We start from the raw sequence: 20,700 nt of genomic DNA, 5'->3' as shown, positions 1-20,700 counted from the left end.
TTGAAGGCAATAAATTGTTAATGTCTGACTTATTTCGTGTCTTCGTACTGACCGGTCGTCGGCGAAAAAAGCGGTTACGCCCGTTTTTATGTCTCATAGTCTCGAAATCACGGGTTTATATTATATTAATACCGCGGCCGCCGTCGTTTACGCGGCAATTAATCCGCTCTTAATAACGGTCTAACTAAACACTGTTAATTTTTCTCTCGATGTTTGTTTTCTTGCTAACCGATTGCGGTAACACTGAGGCTTTATTATCGCCTCACTTTATTGGTTAATTTTTATGATTGGCGTGTGAAAATGTTTAACAAGCTAAATTATTGCTTAAGTAAGTAATACTTTCGGTTTGCAACGGTTTCGTGGCGGTCTTCGAAAAAGTTACAGCTACTCATTCATTTCAGTTTATCATTATTAATATTACACGCGCCCAAAGTGATTTTTGAAAGCTTTTTAATTTATCGCGTGCAGAATGTGTACTTCGAACCGCAAGAGACATAAAATATGATATGTTATTACTAAATTGAAACCTAACTCGCGTATTAAACGGACGCATTAAATCTTTACAATTGGACCACTTCCAAACGTTCAACTTATATCCAAGTGATTTATTTTGACGTTTCTTTTTCAAATTTTAAGTGCTTTAAATCCGTTTGCATTAAGCATTCCATTTTCGAATGCAAACAAAGGATTTCTCTCGTTTAACAATTTGAATTTGGAACGCCGTAGGTTCACATAGCCCGCGAGGTCGCCGCTTTGAGAACGTCTCACTTTTGTCTATGTATGCGCCGCGACGTGCTTGTAGCGACTAGCGACAAGGATAACCCGGCTCTGTCGGAATGCACTCGAGTGTAAACGCAGAGACAGAGCTCGGTAGAGTCCGCGGGCGCGCGGGTATAGAGAGAGGGCTTCGACGGTACTCGCGTTTAACACGAAACTGCTTAGCATTCCGGCCGAATGCACGTATACTGTCGCCAATAAACAGGCGACCTGGATATTTTTTGTGGGAGAATATTTGAGCAGGAAGTCTCCCATTCACACGACATTTATCGAGAGTAATACCTTATGCTATTTTATTGCACAAAAAGGTCCTATTGCGAGTCGTGCGCCCGGGTCAACGCACGGGCCGATCGGCCATGCCGAAATAGAAGGAAGATAAATTTAATTAAAAGCATTAATAATCCGAATTAAACGCTCTCGAAACGCTTTAATAATGAAACACGTTACGCGTCTTGTAGAGTATTATCGGCCAGACGTTGAAAATTTGCATATCTTTTAATTTGACGTATGGAGCGGCGTCGCTACAAAAAGGCTAAATCTAATTTGCGAGTGTCTCGGTAATAAACGGGATTGCAGACCTTATGTGACTCATTATAAGTATGTACTTATTATGAGATCGGTGGGGTACCAGTACGGTACTGTCTGGGTGCATCAAAAAACCTGTCTCGGCGGCGCACGGAGTTACAAAGTGTGAAATATGAAATCACGACTCTTCCACTTGTCGGTGTTTGCGTTCCAAATATTTTCTCGTGTCGAAACGAAACTCGAAAGCGGGGCCTAATACGCTTTTCCTGATGTTTTATGAATACTTTCGATATTGTACGGTAAAGAGTGGAACGAATAATCGGATCGGGCCGCGGCCTTGTTCCATTTTAATCTTACCTGTACAACCGAAACTTTCATGTCAACTTAGAGTGACACCTAGCTGGCTCACGTTGAGTAACCGCTGAAACAATGCAAGGCACATCTGTTGCAGTTTTTACCCGCATTCGTTTCGTTTAACAAACAACAATGGTAAACAGAACACGTGTCACGAAGCTGCGCTAAAACCCCGGACACCTGACCGCTCCTTTTGTCCCAACAGTTTTAAGTTGTAAAGATCCCAAACACATGACGCACAGCCGAGGCTCACAAAACAAGTACAAACGAGACCCACAAAATACGGGTCCGTTCCCACGTATCCTTGCATCGGGCATTTTAATTAATAACAAAATAACCTCGGAACGGGCTCCGATATGGAAGTAGCCTCTTTAGGCACCCTCATAAAACGATTATCAAATAATTCCCCAGCATTCAGACCGCATCATATCAGTCTATTGCTTCGTTTAAGACGGTTATACAATTTAACGCATCGCATTCAACCATAGGATTAATGCGTCGTGATACGGACGGAACTCGGCGGTGTTTATTGTTTAACTCATAAAAATAACATTTAATATTTTGAAAAAAGAACATTAAATTTGAATTTGGCACGGTAATCGACGCGTCGGCGACTCTTGTTGCTTTATTTCATAATGGAACCTGGCGAACTTCAAGTATCGATCGTCAATAATATCATAAAGTAAAGCTGTGTACACGGGCACGTTTCCTTAATTGCGGGCCGACTAAGCAACAAATCTATGCAACTCTTTGTACGGTATTGCCAGCTCGACGCGTTTATAAAGGCTACCTGCACACGTACGCTTACGTCGGCCACTTTTTATGGCCGCGTCGAGAGTCACTGTCGTGGGAACCAGCATATACTTACGCCGCCACAGCTGACCGAAATGCGCTCTCCATACTCGATTAACAAATCAATACGACTTCTACTACGGCTTACCATATTCGATCGGTTACGCGCTGTACAAATCATAATGTATTTTGACAACGGGTCGTGTTTCGCTCCTTATTCGTACAGGTATTAAGGACGTTAAGGTGACGTTTGAGGCGATAAAAGAGGAGTCGGAGCCAAGGCTCAAACTCGCTCGCCCCAGCAGCCTGCTTAGTATGCAGCGGCGGCGATAAGACGTCCGCTCGTATTGTCCAAGTATTTAACGAAACGCTGGTTATAATTTCGTCAAAAGCCAACACAGACACCATTTCTTAATTGAGAGCCGGTCGATAAGCGATTAAAAAAACTTATGAATAAGTAAACGCGTTTCGAGAAGTAAAAGAGCTCGCGTTCGCGGCGCGCCCGTGTGAGGTGCTTTGAGAAACGATGATTTCTCGTATTGATTTCTAGTGACAATAATCATTGTTCATTAGAGACGCATAGGAACCGACCTATGCAAATATGTCATTGTTCAGATGCGTGGTGGCCATGCAAATAGTGTTTTCATTCATCAGGCTAATTGGTGGCGACATCTGTCAGAGAAACTGAATCACTCCTTAAGCCGGTGATCAAGTGAGTTAAGTTAGGTGACCCCGCGTCCGGCCGGCCATCTGCCCGTGACGTGCGCCGAGTAATTATTCAGCTCCCCTCAAGATTTCATACGCCATTAATTCCTTTACAAACGTGTCCCGCCAAAACTTAATTGACCACGTCTGATAATCCTTTAACGACTGTAACCCCCCAAAGTCCACAACGCTTGATTTTCGATCCTGTAAATTGTTTCTTAACGAGTACGGATTCGATTCGTCTCGTAATTAAAGTTCGATTAGTGAACTGTTAAAGGTCGGCTGGGAACAGTGGAGCTCTTGTTGGTCGTGCGCGCGGGTCGCTGCGATGCAACCTCGATCCGTGGTTATGCTTCAAACAACCGGTTCCCCGGGTAGGAGAAATTTTCATAACCCGAGATGCTAGCATTCCGAAGCACTGAAAGCGCTCTGTACTTAAAAAACAGCGAGTACGGTCTGCAATTTGCATGTTACACTTCTTCCGACGCGGCTTGGGCGCTGTGCCGGAGCGGATCAAATTTTTGCGAGAGCGGAACTGGGTTGTCGTCGTATTGATAAGTCGCGTCGCAGGCGCCTCGAAGGTGTTGACTCGTCGCGTTATCGTCTATAATCGATTTTCGACTGCCGTTTCGCCTCCTTGTGTAAACATCGACAAAATGTCAATAGCTCCCTATCTGATACGCGTAACTATTTTTTACGGGACGACACCATTACGGAGTCCCATATTGGGCACATTAAATTGTAACCGAGTCGACACGAGCTCATTGCGTTTGTATTATTTTTAGCGTTTATTAAAAACCATTTCGCTGCCATCTGCTCCCGCGTTCACCTGTCTATGAGGTCGGTAATTTACACCGGCCGAGCCGGAGCCGCGGTGCGACCGCGACCGCCTCGTAAACTAAAGGAAATATTTGTACTGCCCGCCCGGCGCGCCCAGTTTTAAAGGTCTCGTTTTTAAAGATGCATTATCTTGATTAATTGGATTGACATGAAAATCTCATTTGATTTTATGTGTGTGAAGCAGTGTTTAATCGTTAATTTTCTGTTTTTCAGGGCACTTTCTCGCTCATAGTCGAAGCGTGGCACGATACCAACGAGACGTCGAGATCAGACGGTGAGTAAGGACTAATGAGCTCATAATAAGCAGGCCATGATCATGAAAATCGATGGCAGTTTGTAAAATTCCAATCACGTCTGTCACGAGCCGCTCACATTGAGGTTTCACTGTAATTCTGGGTGTTTATCGTGCATTTAACGGACAGCATGTATATTTGAATGCTCATATTATCATATCGTGGAAGACAAAAATGTTCCCATGGCGCGGGCGATTGGCGTGCGGGGCACGCGGCGGCGCGCGTGAGTCGCTTCGCAATGCGCACTATTCTAATAAACTCAGCCTTCTGTAGGACGAAAATTTAGTAGAAATGTTCTAATATATTCCAGTGGCCGTTGAGCTGTACGCCTCGCTACTTAACACAGGAAAACAAACCAAGCGACGGCCATACCTGCGCCGCGGACCCGCCGTTCTGCTTTCGTGACCATTTTATGAGCGCACGCCCCCTAAGCAAGCCACAAATTACAGATGCCATGTGCACAAATAAATAGTTTCGATTATTATCATTTGATTTACATTCGGAGAACGATCGGATCGATAAGTTCGGCACGGATATTACTCGGGGTCTAAATGCTCAATAAAGATTCAACAGCGGTTTACCGTGCATGCGACATGGCGTGACCGAAAAAACGATCCCGAATGAATCGTACCGCCGACGTAAATACATCATCGGGGTAATTCGCTTAGTTTCCATATTACCGAGACGCGAGCACACAAACAGCTCTCCAAAATATGACAACTGACAATATAATGCGGTCGGTAACGTCACTGTTTATGTTGCAAAGCACCCAGAGACATTCCGAAGACGATCATAAATAAACGCTTAAATTCGCATCTGCATCGCTTTTTTATGAACGCGCCCGATTTGATTTTCAAAAACATCATATTTAATGGCAGACGCGAAAACTGCCGGCCCGCCCACTTCTTAATTAGATTTTCATCCCGCTGCACTCTGACCGACATAATTACTACTCCTGACCGAATAACAAAAAAGTCGGGTGATTTACTTAGAGGAGATTTGGAGATATGAGGAGGTGTATCTACGAGCCGGTTTACCGAAAATCATTAGCCTCAGAAGTGGATAGCGGAGGTCGGGCATATTTTAATGCGGCTCGGGAGCGATGGGCGGCGCTCGCCACTACCGAGAAATGTTACCAACAGAAATCTAATCAACCGTAATAACAGGTTACACGCACGCCGTTTGTGCTCACTTACTATCGACTCACCGGCTAATGCTTAATTAAATCACATTCGGTTTTTTATCTAATGCAGGCGAACAGCTGCAGTCGCACTCGCCTCGACCGTTGCGCAAACGATCGCTCATCGCCCCTGAACTGTCCTGTAATTTTTATGCAAGCAGAAACATAATCTTCGTGCCGGAGAATAGCGACGACGACTTAAAAGAATTCAATATATCATAGATAAACACCCAATTGTGCGGAGACGATTGTGCTAGCTCACGGCGACGCATAAAAGGATTCTTGCGCTAAACAAACTACAATGGCTCCTCGTTTCCCTGGCAAATCTGATGTTGTCGCTCGTTCCTTCACCGAAATCTTTTGTGTGCCCGGGGCGAGCGCACCTGGCCGCTAACGGGCCGCGCTGTTTACTCCGCGAGGATACACCTCCCAGGGAAATCATTTTTTAGTTTACACTTCATCTTTCGTCGTAGGGCTTGAGGCGGGTAAAAAATCACGGAAGACGCGCCGGAAGGTTCGATTTATGATTCAACAGGCCCTCAGGAAGCGCCGATGACAGATGCCGAGCACATGCTCCCGGATAATAGGTGGCCACACTCCACTGTCTTGTCTGGGTTTTGTTTACGCGCCGCTGCGTTTACGATTATTGCACTGCTTCGATTTACACCTCAATATAGGTGGGACCGGAAAAAAGAGCGTGTGAAAAGTATCGATAAGAGATTCGTAGTGGCAATTACTCGTCTGGGCCAGTGCGTCGCTGCCCGAGGCGCGCGGCCGGCTACCGCCGCTGACATTACACGACCGAGATGCGATTATCGATACAGTTATGTTGTGACGGGACTCGCTTATCTCGTTATCCGGCGTGCATTATTAGTCAATTCATTACGCGCTAGCCCGGCTGCTCCGGCCGCTTCCCAGAGCTCTCTCTCATCTTTATGATTACTCGCGTTTAATTGGCTTTCTCAAAGGTTAAGCGCTCCTCCGCCGGCTGTAAATGTAACGTCTACATTGCGCAATCCTCCGCATTCATCGGATCCCCCGCGCGGAACGAAAATGCCCATTTTCTCACAAAACAATGGGGAATTTAAAACGCGAACCGACGTCCTGCGTCGCGGTGCGCGAAATCTCTTAAACAACAATGAGAAATATCATTTAACTTGAGTTTGACTGCTTAATAGTTTAAGCGGGCGTCGTGTCGAGTGGGGGTTATTTATCTAGCGCAAGGCGCGACGCGAGCGCGCCTCTCGACGCCGAATGCTCGCCGAGTGGACAGTTTTATAAACAAAAGGAGTGCGTCGTGTGTGTACATAATCCATTCATGAGATGCCTTTTCCCACAACGAGCCGGGCTAGAGTGGGGCGCATCGGCAGGTGTCGGTCGGATTCGAGCGGCCACGACACCACGATTTCGATTTCGTTCGGTCCCCGTCCCCGGCGTTCACTAATTAGAGCATATCGCCTAGCGATCCAGTTTAGGCGATCGATAGACGTTGTCAATCTACGAGCTGCATAATGAAGACCGGCCGCATCCGGCCGCTGCTCGATCAGCGGCGGAAGCATCGCGTGATCCCGCTTCCCAAATCGCGCAGCATCCCGCCACCGATAGCGCCCGCTCGAATTATCGGTTATTTCGCTTTCTTTTGTTTTTGTTTATCGGCGTTTGCCGGTCGGCTTCGCTCTCGTTTATTTGTATTGACCTCTGCAGCGTAATTACATGGTATCTGCTGAGCGCCGCGCCTCGTACCGCAGTCGCCGCGTCCTTAAATATGTTATTTATTTGTGAATCGGAATTACATTAATAGACGCGATAGCCGTACACCTTCATTTAATATCGTTACGGCTCCGAATTGGGATAATGGATGTAATTTGTGCGGTTGTTTCGTACGGATCGGACCGTTGGTAACGTTTTGACGTCGAGTAATCGGCTCTATGCAGAACAGAAACGTCTTAACGCATTCGCAATTTTCCAACAAATTGCTTAGCCATTCGGATGTTCAGGGTTCGCACTAGACGACTAATCCCAAACTTTTAAATAAACAATATCACAAATCACAAATGTACCTCAAATTAACTAATTCTCCACTCTTACGCTCAGAGAATCTCCATTGCCTAACAAAATGTCGTGCTCTCACATGAAGTCTCGATATTAAATGTAGAGATTGCAACCAGCCGGCAGCCCTGCGCAGGCGCCCACTGCGCGGTTGCCATAATTCTCTGCTCACATTCGAGCTAAATTGCAAGCGGCTCTCGCGCAGTTCCCACACATCATTTTTCTAATTCCCTCCGAACTCTGCACTTCGCTTTAATAACGCTTCTCAGAAACATCTATCATATTACACATAGCGCACGTTGACTGCTTCTATAATTTCCTTTGTCAACAAGTTTACTAAATGAGCGACTAACACGACCCTTGTTTTATACTATCCAATAAATAACTGACATTTTTCACCGTCCGATCGATCGACTCGGAATAAATTGATATTTATTGTCGACTGATTGTATTTTCGTTTCGTTAGCTAGGCACGCTGGTGCAGCCGCGTATGCTACGCGTTTTATCTTTTAGATTTATTGGACAGATACGATCGGTGTAAGCCTATACCGGACCGGTAAATCGTGTACACTATGCGCTATTCCGGCACCGGTTGCGATTATCGACGCAATATTACGAATCATCGATGCGTTATTCGTTATTTGTAAACAAAGGACGGCGCGCGGCGCTGCGATCGGAGATAGCTCGCTCCATCTCAACCCTTTATCGCTGACACACCGAAACAAAAAACAATCAGGCCTCGAATACCATACGCCACGAAATTAGTCGGATCGATCGTTTTTATATACCTTTTAATTTTGTTTCGCGTCTGGTTTAATTTTATCTGCTGTCGGGATTACCGGCTTAGGAATGTACCATCGAGCGCGGCAACAAGACTAAAAAGCGGGCACAGAGAAATAAATAAAGGTAGGAACTGGTCGAGGCTGCATCGCCTGATGAATGGGCTGGCAGTTTTTTAAATCAGTGCGGGTAGTTTTCGCGATGTGTTTTTGCTGTTGCGTAATGCGGGCCTATCCGTTTCAGTTTTTGTTACTGCACTGCAACTGGTTATGAAGAATGTAGTTAAAAGAATCAATCACGCGGCGTCGGAGCGAGCCCGAATCACGTCGATGTGGTCTCGGTAGAATGCGGGCGTGAAGGCGACAGGTCAATTTACTTCTGGTACCCTTTCCCACGCTGATAAACCAACAGGAACTCGGTTAATTCAATTAATGCCGTCATTATTATTTGTGAATTCTCCACTGTCAGCACGGGTAATTCTTTAGGAGATAAAATTCCTCTGCATAGCGATGCGCGAATCTGAAGTCTTAATTTGTGGGTTTTTCATGATCATGTGTCTTTCTGTAAACTGAAATATTTTTTTTAGTATGTGCATAATTTTATTTTTATGAATTAAATTAGCTTATTTATGATCTTTTGTTCAATTAATTCATACAAAAAGTTAGCTTGTACCATGCTCGAGTAGATAGGTTTTTATTATATTTATTTACTGTGGTAGCAGCCGTAGCTGTATTTTACTAGCAAGTGAGCAGAGCAACAGCTGTTTGGGACAAGAAAATATTTAATACTATAATCGTCCCTGAAGTTTATTAGTATTTTATGTTTATCTTAAATGGTCACGAATGTCTTCTGATGCCTTTTTACAGATGCTTCCATATTGTTTTCATTGAGTAAAGCTGTAAATATACATTTTATCGATCGATATTAGTATTTATTTTGCGAATTTTATTAGGTACGCATAATGTGCATTCGCGTGACTGGTTATTTATTATTAAATAAATAAATATATATATATATATACCTATAACTATACTATAGGTGCTGCATGATACAGCGATATAAGTCTGCCAACTCAATTTGCATAAGTATTTAATCGTACTGTACCTACATTAGTTTTTTTTTTTTCTTAGCAGTTGATAACTTTATTCGTTTCCTCCAAAATACGCTCACACAAAGTCACAAACAAACAAACTGTGTTGACTTTCGTACTCTAGAATCGAAATAATTTGTCTTTCAGCATAGGACCGTTTCCTTTAAACCAAAAAAGCTAAACAAGTCATGACTTTTACAATATCTCTGCAAGAGTCTCTAAAGAATCATTCACAAATAAGCGAAGCTCAGAAAAGCATAATCCAAGACTTTGACGCTTAGGTAGGTACTAATACATACTTCAACGGTCCTATCCCGATATAAATTTTCTTCCAATTTCCTTTACCAACATACCCTTCTCTTCTTCCAGACACTCTAATAGCCCGCATGACGAAACAGAGCATAGCCGACGTCGGGGGCCCCTGGGTGGAAGAAGACCAGCATTGGGGCTCAGGAACGCACCTGCGGCTCTCCTACCGAGTCAACTGCGCGCCCTTCTACTACGGCTCGGGCTGCGAAGTACTGTGCAGACCTAGAGACGATGCCTTCGGCCATTACAGCTGCTCGCCTGCTGGCGAAATCGTCTGCCGATCTGGTTGGACAGGCGACTACTGCTCTAAACGTAAGTCCGATATGTTCGCTTAAATATAAATGACGCTTGCGAGAATAAACAAATAACCACGGACCGTGCCATAAACTAAGAGTAATTTACTTGCTGCTCTTCAAGCAGCATATTTTGTATAATGTGTGGTACTTGGAGATTTTCGCCTTTAAGTCTCAATTGACTTGAAAATTTAAAGGCGAAATATTGACGTTTGTTTTTTTAATTTATTTAATATAATCGAAACAAATAAATACAATGAACGATGTTTTTGAGTATTTTTTTACATTTTATCGGATTTTTGGCAGTGTTTATAACTTTATTTGAATAGACATTTAAATGACGTTAAAATTTGCTGACGGCTATAGTAAGTAATACTGACGCCTATAGTAGGCAGTTTATTTTAATTTTGCTAGAGATAATAAAGTGTGCTGTTTAGTTTACTTTAAAAGGTGTTAATCACATAACCGGTTATTATATAGTTTTCAGTTTAATGCTTGAAAACTTTACGACCTTTATGTTGTTTTAAACTCCTTTGAACATTCGCGATTTATGCTCCAGTTCAAAACTTTAGTTTATTTACGACTATCGATGGATTTTCTACCTAAAAAAGAATTGTTTTAGTTGTTTATAAAGATGTACCATTAGGGCAAAGTACTTAAAACGGTCTAAGGACGTTACGTAGGCTTCGCAGAGGACAAATGGCGTACAATAACTATCTACAGCAGACAATTTGTATACGAAACTGTCAATTTGAATAGGAATTAGTACGAAACAGGCGTTAGGGGCCCCGGATCGAACGGTCCCCGCTCTTCCAAATACAAATTCTAGAACGCAATGTTCCAAATTTGTTTAAATTTCAAATATGTTACGTCCAATTCGCTCTTCCTCATTAGAGCGGTTACGTGACGGTTTTAGAACATCCTCTGACTAATTGGAGTTGATAGCCTTTATGGCAATACAGATAATGCATTAATTGCGGCAGCCGACTTGCCCGCTTTATTGACAACTATAGTGCTTAAAAAATATGACGTCGTTCGAGCAGCTTTAGTGTCGTTAAGCCGGTTTCACACACTTAAAGAATATGGTTAAGTTTTCATAAAAACTTTACTGCTAAACTAACGTGCATGTACCTACGTACATTCTGTATCGCTCGGTTTTTTCCTGTAGTATGTATGATAGATGACATGTGCGAATGGTAATGACTCTAATTATCTGGTGGCATCTCCGCCGTAAATCGTTGCCTTTAATTATTCCAGAGCTAATAATATTAGCCTATGAATATAATTTATAAGGTTACATCCACTTCCTGTGGCCAATGCTCGACCTCCAACCAAAATGTCTTGTAATAAATTAACAACTTTTATATTTTTTACATGCCTGAGTTATTTAACGTTTTCGTACGTGTACCTATTCGGTTCATAAATTTTTATTAGTAATTGTTTGAGGCAATTAAAATTGTTGTAGAGTAGTTTGGAATTTTTAAATTAGTTCCAAAATGTAAGCCGTGGTTGTGTTAGAAGTCCGATCCTGGAACATCTTTACTATTTAGTTTCCTCAAACGCTGAGGCGACGGTTCGGGCTCGTCATTCACACGGCGAGCGTGCGACCGCATGGTGTGGTCTGTTTGTCAATCAACGCTCGTTCCTAAACAAAACAAAACGCCATCCGTCAATGTCAAACTTTATCAATAATAAGCTGAATTATTGATCGCGAATCTAAACGTTTCAAACGCTCGCTCCTGACGTATGTTAAACACGGTGTCTCGTTGAAACAAAGCGGTGCGTCGAGATGCATTGTGGCGGGCGGATGTCGCGGCGCAATCTCAGCAGCCCCACCTGCCGCCGCGTTCCCACACTCCGGCGCCGCAAAAAACGCGAGCGAGACCGCCGCTCTCGCTCGCACGCCACCAGGGCTGCTGCCTTGTACCTTCCCGAAAGCCGAAACACATTTTTCCGGTAAAAGCAAGCAAACTAATCGAAATACTATATTCATTACAATCCCAGACATATAAAGTTCAACGTGTGAAAGCGACGGCCGTTCGCGAACATAAAACGATCGTACGTTCAAATATACAGCAATAAAAGTCTCGCCAACCCTATCAGTTCAGTTTGTATCGGCGATTACGAAAATGTAAAAGCGAGAGAAGCGGCCATAATGAAATGAAAACAACGCTGTATGCGCGCACACACACAGGCGCGTACGCCGAACCGGGTCAAAAACACTTTTAAACGAGAACTGAACGAACGAAATAAGCTCTGTTCTTGACCGTGTCACGAAACTTGCTCACATCTGCCGAACGGTATCTGCCTTCTGGGAAAGCTTAACGATCCCTAAAACTTATTTGCATGTCCCGAGCGCATTATCCCGCAGCTCCCCGCTAATGGTGGGCTCTCGCGAGAGAACCCTTTACGGCCGCTTAATTTCGCCTAATTGTTAACAAGAGAAGGTTCTCACGAATATTACCTTCTGTGTTGGATCGCGAATCCCACGCGCTCCTAATTTCCGTGGCGGATGAAGGCAGATGTGGAACTGGCAAATATTGGCTGACACGTGGGAGAGGAGCTGGGAAGGTCGCTTTTTGTCGCGTCTACCTGGCCTCGCGAAGGCCGGGCCTGGGACCTTGGCCGGCCGCACTGCGCTGCACGAAAGCCTTTCATTACGAATCGATACTGCTCCATGCCCATTGATAATAATTAATAGCTCTACACGACGCCGCGCCGCACCCGCGCCGCCCACTTGTGCCCTAATATTAGTTTAGGAGTGTAATTTTTACGACTCCCGTTTTACCTCAAGGGGTCAAGATAAGAGTGGGAGTGCTCTGGAGTGGCCCTGATGAGCGCGAGGTCGCTCTCGACCCGCTTTGATCTCCCTTTGTTGCTCCGCCGCCACCACTACATCCGACTCATAAACTTTTATTATGAATTTCAATTTAAACGAAAGGTCATGAGAATTATTTCGTAACGGCCACTTTGATTCCATTCGCGAAAGTGTGAAATGTTCTGAAAGTGAATTGTTTTCAATTTAATTTCCTTTACGGCGGATAATAACAATGGTAATGGAGCGAGCGCCGCCTCGCCGGCCCAATCTCGCGGAGTGGGGCGACTCGCGGACTAAACCTATTTACGGTCTAGGGAAGCGCCGGGAAGGCTAATCTCCTTAATTTAGCGCCCGACTCGTCTGAGCTCTCAAATCCTCGGAGTTTTGATGCCGGCTCCACTGAAACCGCTTCCTCGTCCAATTTAGAAAGTGAATAAGCCTCGCATTTGCATTCGATGTGGTTATGAGCAAAATGGCGTCTAGTATTTTTCTAGTGAGGGGAATAGTAACGGTCGAGCGACGGTTAGTAAGTCTCCCCGCGCTATCTGCCCCCTTTGTATTCGCTCCGATAACTTGCCCATGCGCACCCGACCGGTACGACTCCGCGCCGCACTTCTTGTTTGAAAACACTATTTTTTCTGCCGCAACATACACTGACGCTTCTCCTTTTGAGGCCGTTGCAAGTGCGCGTTTTTGCACGGTAATGCACATCGCCGTCGCGCGCGCACATCGTCGCTCCCTCCCGTGGTAGCGCTAGAACAGGGTAAGGTTCGTTCGCTGCACTGCGCGTAAATCACACAGTTAACGATGCGCACATATTACGCCAGTAATACATCAAGTCGGAGCTAAATATTTTTTGTTTATAAACCTTTATGCAATCTCTTCTCTCCATCGACAATCGCAGTAGATTAAATTTATAACTAGGAAACTCATCGCGGTACGGAGTACTAAAAAGTATTAATTTAAAAGGTCGTAAAGTTTATGGATGGTAGTAGTGGGTCGCCGCGAGAAGATAAATCGTCCGCGCGCGACCTCGCCCCCGGCCGGGACGCTAACGAACCTCTCTCTTTGTTGCGCCGAGCGTCCTTACGGATTCCTGCGCCACGCGACTCGCAATCAAACTGATATTTTGTTAAAAACAGTAATCGCCCGCTTCCCTCCGCGGCGCGCATCCGCCAGTGTACGGATGCCTTTAAACAAATCCATTAGGCAGCATCCCTTTGTGCCCGCTTTGTCTTTGTGAGGCGCTAACGAACGTCGTTTTGTTGCAGCGCGCTGCCTGCCGGGCTGCGACGCCGACCACGGCCACTGCCTCAAGCCCGACGAGTGCATGTGAGTATCCACTTCGCACCTTTGTGCTAAGCGCTAGAGCCTCCGACCCTCTAAATCATTCATCCTCCTCATTGTTCCGCGCCAGATGAAAAGCAAACTTTTTAGTCGCTCGTTATCACGTCGCGTTGTCGTTAATGAAGGCTCCGTTCGGTTGCAGCTGCCACTCGGGCTGGGTGGGCGCGCTGTGCGACCAGTGCGAGCGTCACCCCGGCTGCGTGCACGGCACCTGCGCGCGGCCCTGGGACTGCATCTGCGAGGAGGGCTGGGGCGGCCTGTTCTGCAACCAGGACCTCAACTACTGCACCAACCACCGGCCCTGCCGCAACGGCGGCACCTGCCACAACACCGGCCAGGGCTCCTACACCTGCGTGTGCCCGCCCGAGTACACCGGGCCCGACTGCGAGAAGTCGCTGCACTCGTGCGCCGTGCGGCCCTGCCTGCACGGCGGCGCCTGCGTGCCCGACGAGGCCGGCGAGCTGGCCTGCGCCTGCCCGCCCGGCTTCGAGGGAGCGCGCTGCGAGACGCGCCGCCTCACCTGCGCCGACCGGCCCTGCCGCCACGGGGGCTCCTGCGAGCCGCGCGCCTCCGGCTTCGTCTGCTCCTGCCCGCCCGGCTACGCGGGCGCCGACTGCGCGCTCGAGGCCGACCCCTGCGCCGCCGCGCCCTGCCGCAACGGAGCCACTTGTACGCGCGCCGGCGACGGCTTCCGCTGCGCCTGCCGGCCCGGCTTCCGCGGCAACCGCTGCGAGATCGACATCGACGACTGCGCCGGCGTCAGCTGCGAGCACGGCGGCACCTGCGTCGACCTGGTGGACGGCCAGCGCTGTCAGTGCGCGCCCGGCTTCCTCGGCGCGCGCTGCGAGACCCGAGTCGACCTCTGCCTCGCCAAGCCCTGCGCCAACGGCGGCGAGTGCCTCGTGCTCGATAACGACTACGAGTGCCGCTGCCGGCCGGGCTTCGCGGGAAAGGACTGCAGCGTGGACGTGGACGAGTGCGCGTCGAGCCCGTGCCGGAACGGGGGCTCGTGCCGCGACCGCGTGGACGGGTTCCAGTGCGCGTGCGCGCCCGGCTGGAGCGGGCGCACGTGCACGATGTCGCCGGCGGAGCTGGCGGCGCGGCCGGCCGGCGTCAACATGCGCATCGTGGGCGGCGAGAGCGAGGGGGACGAGGCGCTGTCGGGGCGGCACGTGGCGCTGATCGCGGCGCTGTCGGCGGCGGTGCCGGCGGCCGCGCTGGCGGCGGCGGCGGGGGTCGCGTGCGTGCGGCGGCGGCGCAAGCGCGCGGCGCTGGCGGCCGACGCGGAGGCGCGCGCACAGAACGCGGCCAACGCGGGCGGCGGCGGCGGCGGACGCGTCATCCGCAACACGTGGGGCAAGTGCGACGCGCCCGCGCCCGAGTGCCAGAACGCGCACAACGCGGCGGAAGAGTGCAAGCGTAAGACGCTCAATACGGAGAGTGCGGCGCGTCTGCTGGCCGCCCTCGACCCGCGCCTCTCCAGGCTCTCGCAGGACTCCGCTTACTGCGCCAACAGGTTGGTAACACTCAATTGATTCTCTACCAATGATATTAAAAGATCTAGATATTATAGTACCGGGTGTGGCCTGTAATACAAGCAAATAATATTCTAGGATGGCGTATTGATAACATTATTTAATTTGTATGAAAAAGGGAAAATCTAAACTTAAAGACTCCAAATTTTATATATTTAAATCATCTTTATGTTCGGGTGTTATGTTAAAAATATACAAGACTTATGTGCTTAACTATTCAAGACTCCATAATTTTTAAAAGTCGCTGAACTAATGTTGTTCAGTTTGACGAGTACGATCTATGTTTTAATTATTTGTCCATATTAGAGGCCACACTCGGTATTATAACGCGCCGAAAAAACGCGGCAATGGTAGTCCGACAACCGCATGTCCTTCTTTTCACGTCTTATCATATGACGTGAAAAGAAGAACATACGGTTGTCTTTCGTCCTTTTATAACGGGAACAAAAAAGACAACATGAAAAGCTACTTGTGTACTAAGATAGAGTCACTTTGAATCGAAAACATAAATCCCTTGTATTCATAAAGCCTTCGGAATTTCAACACAATTTCTTCTTAGTGCACCTCTATTTTAAGAAGATTTATATCTGCCAACTTTCAAGTCTCTGGTTTCAGTAGTCGGGACCAATTACAAGTTTAGCACAGATATTTCGAAGCTCCAAACTTGATTAAACATCCTAGTGGTTCTGACAAAAAAATCAGCACGATTTTTGCGATTTTAACTATTTCTAGTGTACTATTGACTAGCCTATGCAGTTGTTAAGCTTTAGTGTCAGAAACCCATCCAATTTACTTACTGATAATGAAATAACAACTAAAATAATGGTTTTTCATACAGCAATATTTTGCAAGCCATCTAACCTCATGTTTCTCTTGTTACAGCGATACATCGCTAGTTAAACGGGCCCTGGAAGGCGGAGGGGTGTACGTTTTAGACGACCACTGCCTGCCGCCGACGTTCGCCACGCAAGTGTAGTGCTGACATTATCTTATTTATTCCGGACGCTTGTGCGAACCAGGCTGTGCGCCGCATGTAAATATAGCATAAAGTGTAAAGTGACATCTGTAAAAACGGCTAGATTAAGTCCTGATGTATTTATTCGTGCGATCCGTGAGCCTCTGTAAATGTTAATAGTAACGGCGGAACGGATCGTGTTTTTCCGCCTCTGATCGGCGCGCGTCGTCCGACATTTGCAGCCCGCCCCGGTCGGCCAGAGACGGCCTAGATGGAATACGAGGCAGTGTAACGTACCCTTAGGCCCAGAACAGACAGTGAAACGCAACTGCAACAAAACCCTTTTGAAATTATTGGTTTGAATACAGATCCAATCGTTTTCCACACGCCGCAATCTAAATTGTACCACAATGTGATCACAGTCACTTCGGTTTTCAAAGCCCATGCAAACACGAGTCTCAATGCGACTGATCTGCAATACAAACCGGTTACAGTTAGTCTCTCAAAGGAGTCTATGGCATGGCATAAACTCAAAACTAACTAGAAGTTGCGTTTCAGTCAGTTCTGGTCTACAGCCGTCGTTGGCTCGACTGGGTCAAAACCCTGCGGATCTTAGCGTGGCGTAGGCATCGGGCTTAGCAAAGTCGCAGTGTCAGCATCGCCAGCGCTGGCGGGGCTGGCACTGGGCGTCGGGCGAGGACCGCGCGCGTCGAGAGGCAGTGGACGGGGGTCCACGTCTGCGATCTCTATAGGTAACCGGTGCCCAGCGCGGCGCGCCGGAGCGGTCCACTGCGCGACCACGCCGCTCCAGAAACGATACTGACTCCTAACTGAATTATTTGAACGAATGCTCGCGGTGACAACACTCCGTATCGCTTCTACGAGCTCACCCAACTGTCCCTCGACTCGCACCAGTATACAAGCCAAAACGTGCGTAAATTAAGATTTTAGACTAATTTATAAAACGTGAATCACGCGTTAATCAGTTTTATACATATATTATTTGTGATTGACTAATTGTCATTTGTTCCTATAATTATGATGATTGATAGTTGTTTCTGATCGAAAGATCTTGTTCAGGTTTTCTTGAAAATCGACATAGATTTTTTCCCTGTTAATTTTGCTTTAGCTGAGCCGTGGCGGGGGGCCGCTCCCGCCGCCGCGAAGCCGCGCGGACGGCCCGCCCGCACGGCCACCAACAAACAAACATCACGCACGTAGTTAGTCCGTAGGTTTAACTCGAGTACTTATAAGAAACAAAATGTCGAAACCTAAGTCATTGTGTATAAAAACTATTAAGTTTTAGTGATTTAAGTATATTCTCCATTACTTTTGTAAGAGTACTGTGACAATATGCGGTGGCGAGGCAACATAGGACGCGTCGTATTTATTGCGCTCGGCCGGCGGGCCTGCGCCGCGCGCGCGCCCGCCGATCGCCGACCACGGAACCACATATTTTATGAAATCTAATTGTGTTAATTAAGTACCATTTCTCGAGCAGATGTAGATATTATTTGGTAAGAGGTGTGGCCTCTTATGTTGCCTTGTCGACTCGAATGTAGATTTAAAAGGTTAAATCGACAAAATTGTAAAATTTATATCAAACTATGAATAGACTGATGATCAATAATAATGTTCTTGTATTTAATTTTGTAAGATGACAAAATGTAAGTTTAAATTATGTGAAAATAGAACATATTACCGGAACGATTTACTAAAATAGAATCATAATTTTTGTACTTAAAATTGATCACGTTGACACACCACTTTCATTTTTCTTTTTGATAATATTTTAAGAATGTTCAGACCAATAAAATGACAGTATTTTTAATTAATTTATTACATATTATGATTATTTGTGAATTTGCTTAAATTTTATTTAACAATTTGTAATTATTATTTTTGAACTCGTTTACAATTGACTGAAGATAAATTTACTTCTTGATTTGTATTTCGGACGCTGTTTATTTTATCAGAATTGGTAATGTATTTATAAAATATGTGTGTGAGTATACTGAAAGATAAGAAAATGTTAAATCATTCCATTTCTTATTTAAGTAGCTTTATCTTTTTGAAATCTTGTTTTAATTTCGCTATTTTCTTAGGCTGTTTATTTTGCATGTGAACTTATTGATACGATCTCGTCGTCGGCGGACGCGGTACAATTATCTTCTTTCCTATTACCTTTGAGTATATTCACATGGCACAATTCCGAAAGAAAAATGAAAGCAGTCCTTAGAAGGGAGGGAGCTGTAACAAATAATTCCATAGATAGATCCTATCCGAATAAAAGTCATTATATTGCTACTACGGTGATAAATTTGCCAGCGAGTGTTTGCGATGAATGTGTATATGTGCAGTGATACAATGAGAAATAAAATGTTAATAAACAATTGTTTACAAAAGATTAAAACGGTATTTTATTTCATTGTTCTTATACGGACTTCTCACGGCATAAATCTTCATAATCACCTTGAAATTATATATGAAGAAATTAGACTTGAAACAAATGATACAGTAGCTATCATCATCATCATGGGAGACGTCCACTGCTGGACATAGGCCTCCCCCAAGGCTCTCCACTCAGACCGGTCTTGTGCTTTCCGCATCCAGCGCGAGGTACACTCGAATCAACTGAATCGTGAACCTTTTCGTAGAAAAAGTCAGTGACAATGGTGACATTACATTGCTTGACAAGGGAATTTATTATGACACTGACGCTTACTGTGGGTTCGCTTATGTTTCCAATGAAATAAATAATATATTTTTCTCAAACATGACATGAAATATTGACGTTGTGTTACAAATAATAGGCCGAGAAGCATCGCCCTGCAGGCGCTGCGGCTCTGCTGCGTGCGCGCGGTCACTCTAGCGGCCTGCAAAGAGATTTCATACAACTTTGCAGGCCGCTGGCCGGCAATGCGACCGTCTTTAGTTTCATTCAACGCGCGCTCTGCGACACGGCGCACGCCCACACCCAGCACCACCACCTGCAGCCGCCGCCAGCAGCCAGCTCGACACGAGCGCACACAACAGGGCGACCAGACTTTAGCGTCCCGCCAGCTTGATTTCTTGTTTTTTTATTTTATTTCATGTCATGTTTGAGAAAATCATTATACAAGCCTCGGCCGGAACGTGGGGTTGCCGGCCTCTACAGTAATGTACTATTTCACCTCAGCACCTCAAACAGGCTGGTTTTGCTATAAGAAATCAGTGAGCAAAATCGCATTTTAATAACTTTTTAATTTATTTTTTTAAAATGCTGAAGACAGTGTTGGGTCTACTCACTGAAATCCAAATATTTGAACTTTACTTTGATCTGTCACTTGCACTTCAACACGAAAAAAGCGAGAGATAGGATCAAATGTGTTGATTAAAATCTTAAATTAAATTTATGGTAAGTATTAAAAATATATCGATACCTAATAAATCACATGACAACGAAATATTTCCAAAATGTAAATTTTCCCGCTCTTTTAATAAAGTATACAACCTCGTTGCACGAAAGCCGCTTATCTTGTTTTTTTTTTATAAAAGAATTCCGCAGTACAGTTGGAATAAATATTTGTCAAATTGAATGAATTTGTAACAAATCTATTTATGCTTATGTAACTCAGAGGAAGTAAAAATCAGTAGCATTGAAAGCGGCGTCTTTTTCGGTGTAATAAATTAGCTGACGACGAAGATAAAAACATTAAATTTGTGTTGGGGGTTGACTTTTGCTCATATACGATAACAATCCAATGTTTCTTGAATTCTTTGGTAGCCACAAACACGGCAGTTGATATTCTTCTCAGTGTAGGGATGTATCCACGCACTTCTTCGTTTATACGCCACTTTTGTCGAAGATACAAATACAAAACCACAACTTCTTCATCATATGAACTAGACATATTGGAGACGTCTATTCCCAAAACAGAAATTATTGTGAAAACGATTGAAACTGGTTTCAAACCAACAATTTTAAAAGGGTTTCGTTGCAATTGCGTTTAACCGTGTGTGCTGGGCCTAAGGCATTTCCCCCCCAAAGGCCCAACAATGTTTAGAATTAAATAGAT

General features: G+C 45.5%; 1 protein-coding gene across 1 annotated transcript in view; it reads left to right on the top strand.

Moving 5' to 3' along the window:
- The window catches only part of LOC141438992 (uncharacterized), a 35,837-nt gene extending 16,782 nt beyond the window's left edge, over positions 1-19,055 (top strand). Inside the window, exons 3-7 of the mRNA XM_074103085.1 lie at positions 4,207-4,267; positions 9,755-10,006; positions 14,077-14,137; positions 14,295-15,668; positions 16,570-19,055. Coding sequence (XP_073959186.1) covers positions 4,207-4,267; positions 9,755-10,006; positions 14,077-14,137; positions 14,295-15,668; positions 16,570-16,663 — 1,842 coding nt within the window. The 3' untranslated portion in view covers positions 16,664-19,055. The remainder of the gene's footprint in view (positions 1-4,206; positions 4,268-9,754; positions 10,007-14,076; positions 14,138-14,294; positions 15,669-16,569) is intronic.
- The last annotated feature ends 1,645 nt before the right edge of the window (positions 19,056-20,700 follow it).

The sequence above is a fragment of the Choristoneura fumiferana genome, chromosome 20 (assembly GCF_025370935.1).
Source record: "Choristoneura fumiferana chromosome 20, NRCan_CFum_1, whole genome shotgun sequence".
In the NCBI taxonomy this organism is placed as follows: Eukaryota; Metazoa; Arthropoda; class Insecta; order Lepidoptera; family Tortricidae; genus Choristoneura; species Choristoneura fumiferana.
Note: the sequence above shows the minus strand (reverse complement) of the source record. Positions and strands in the feature narration are given on the sequence as shown.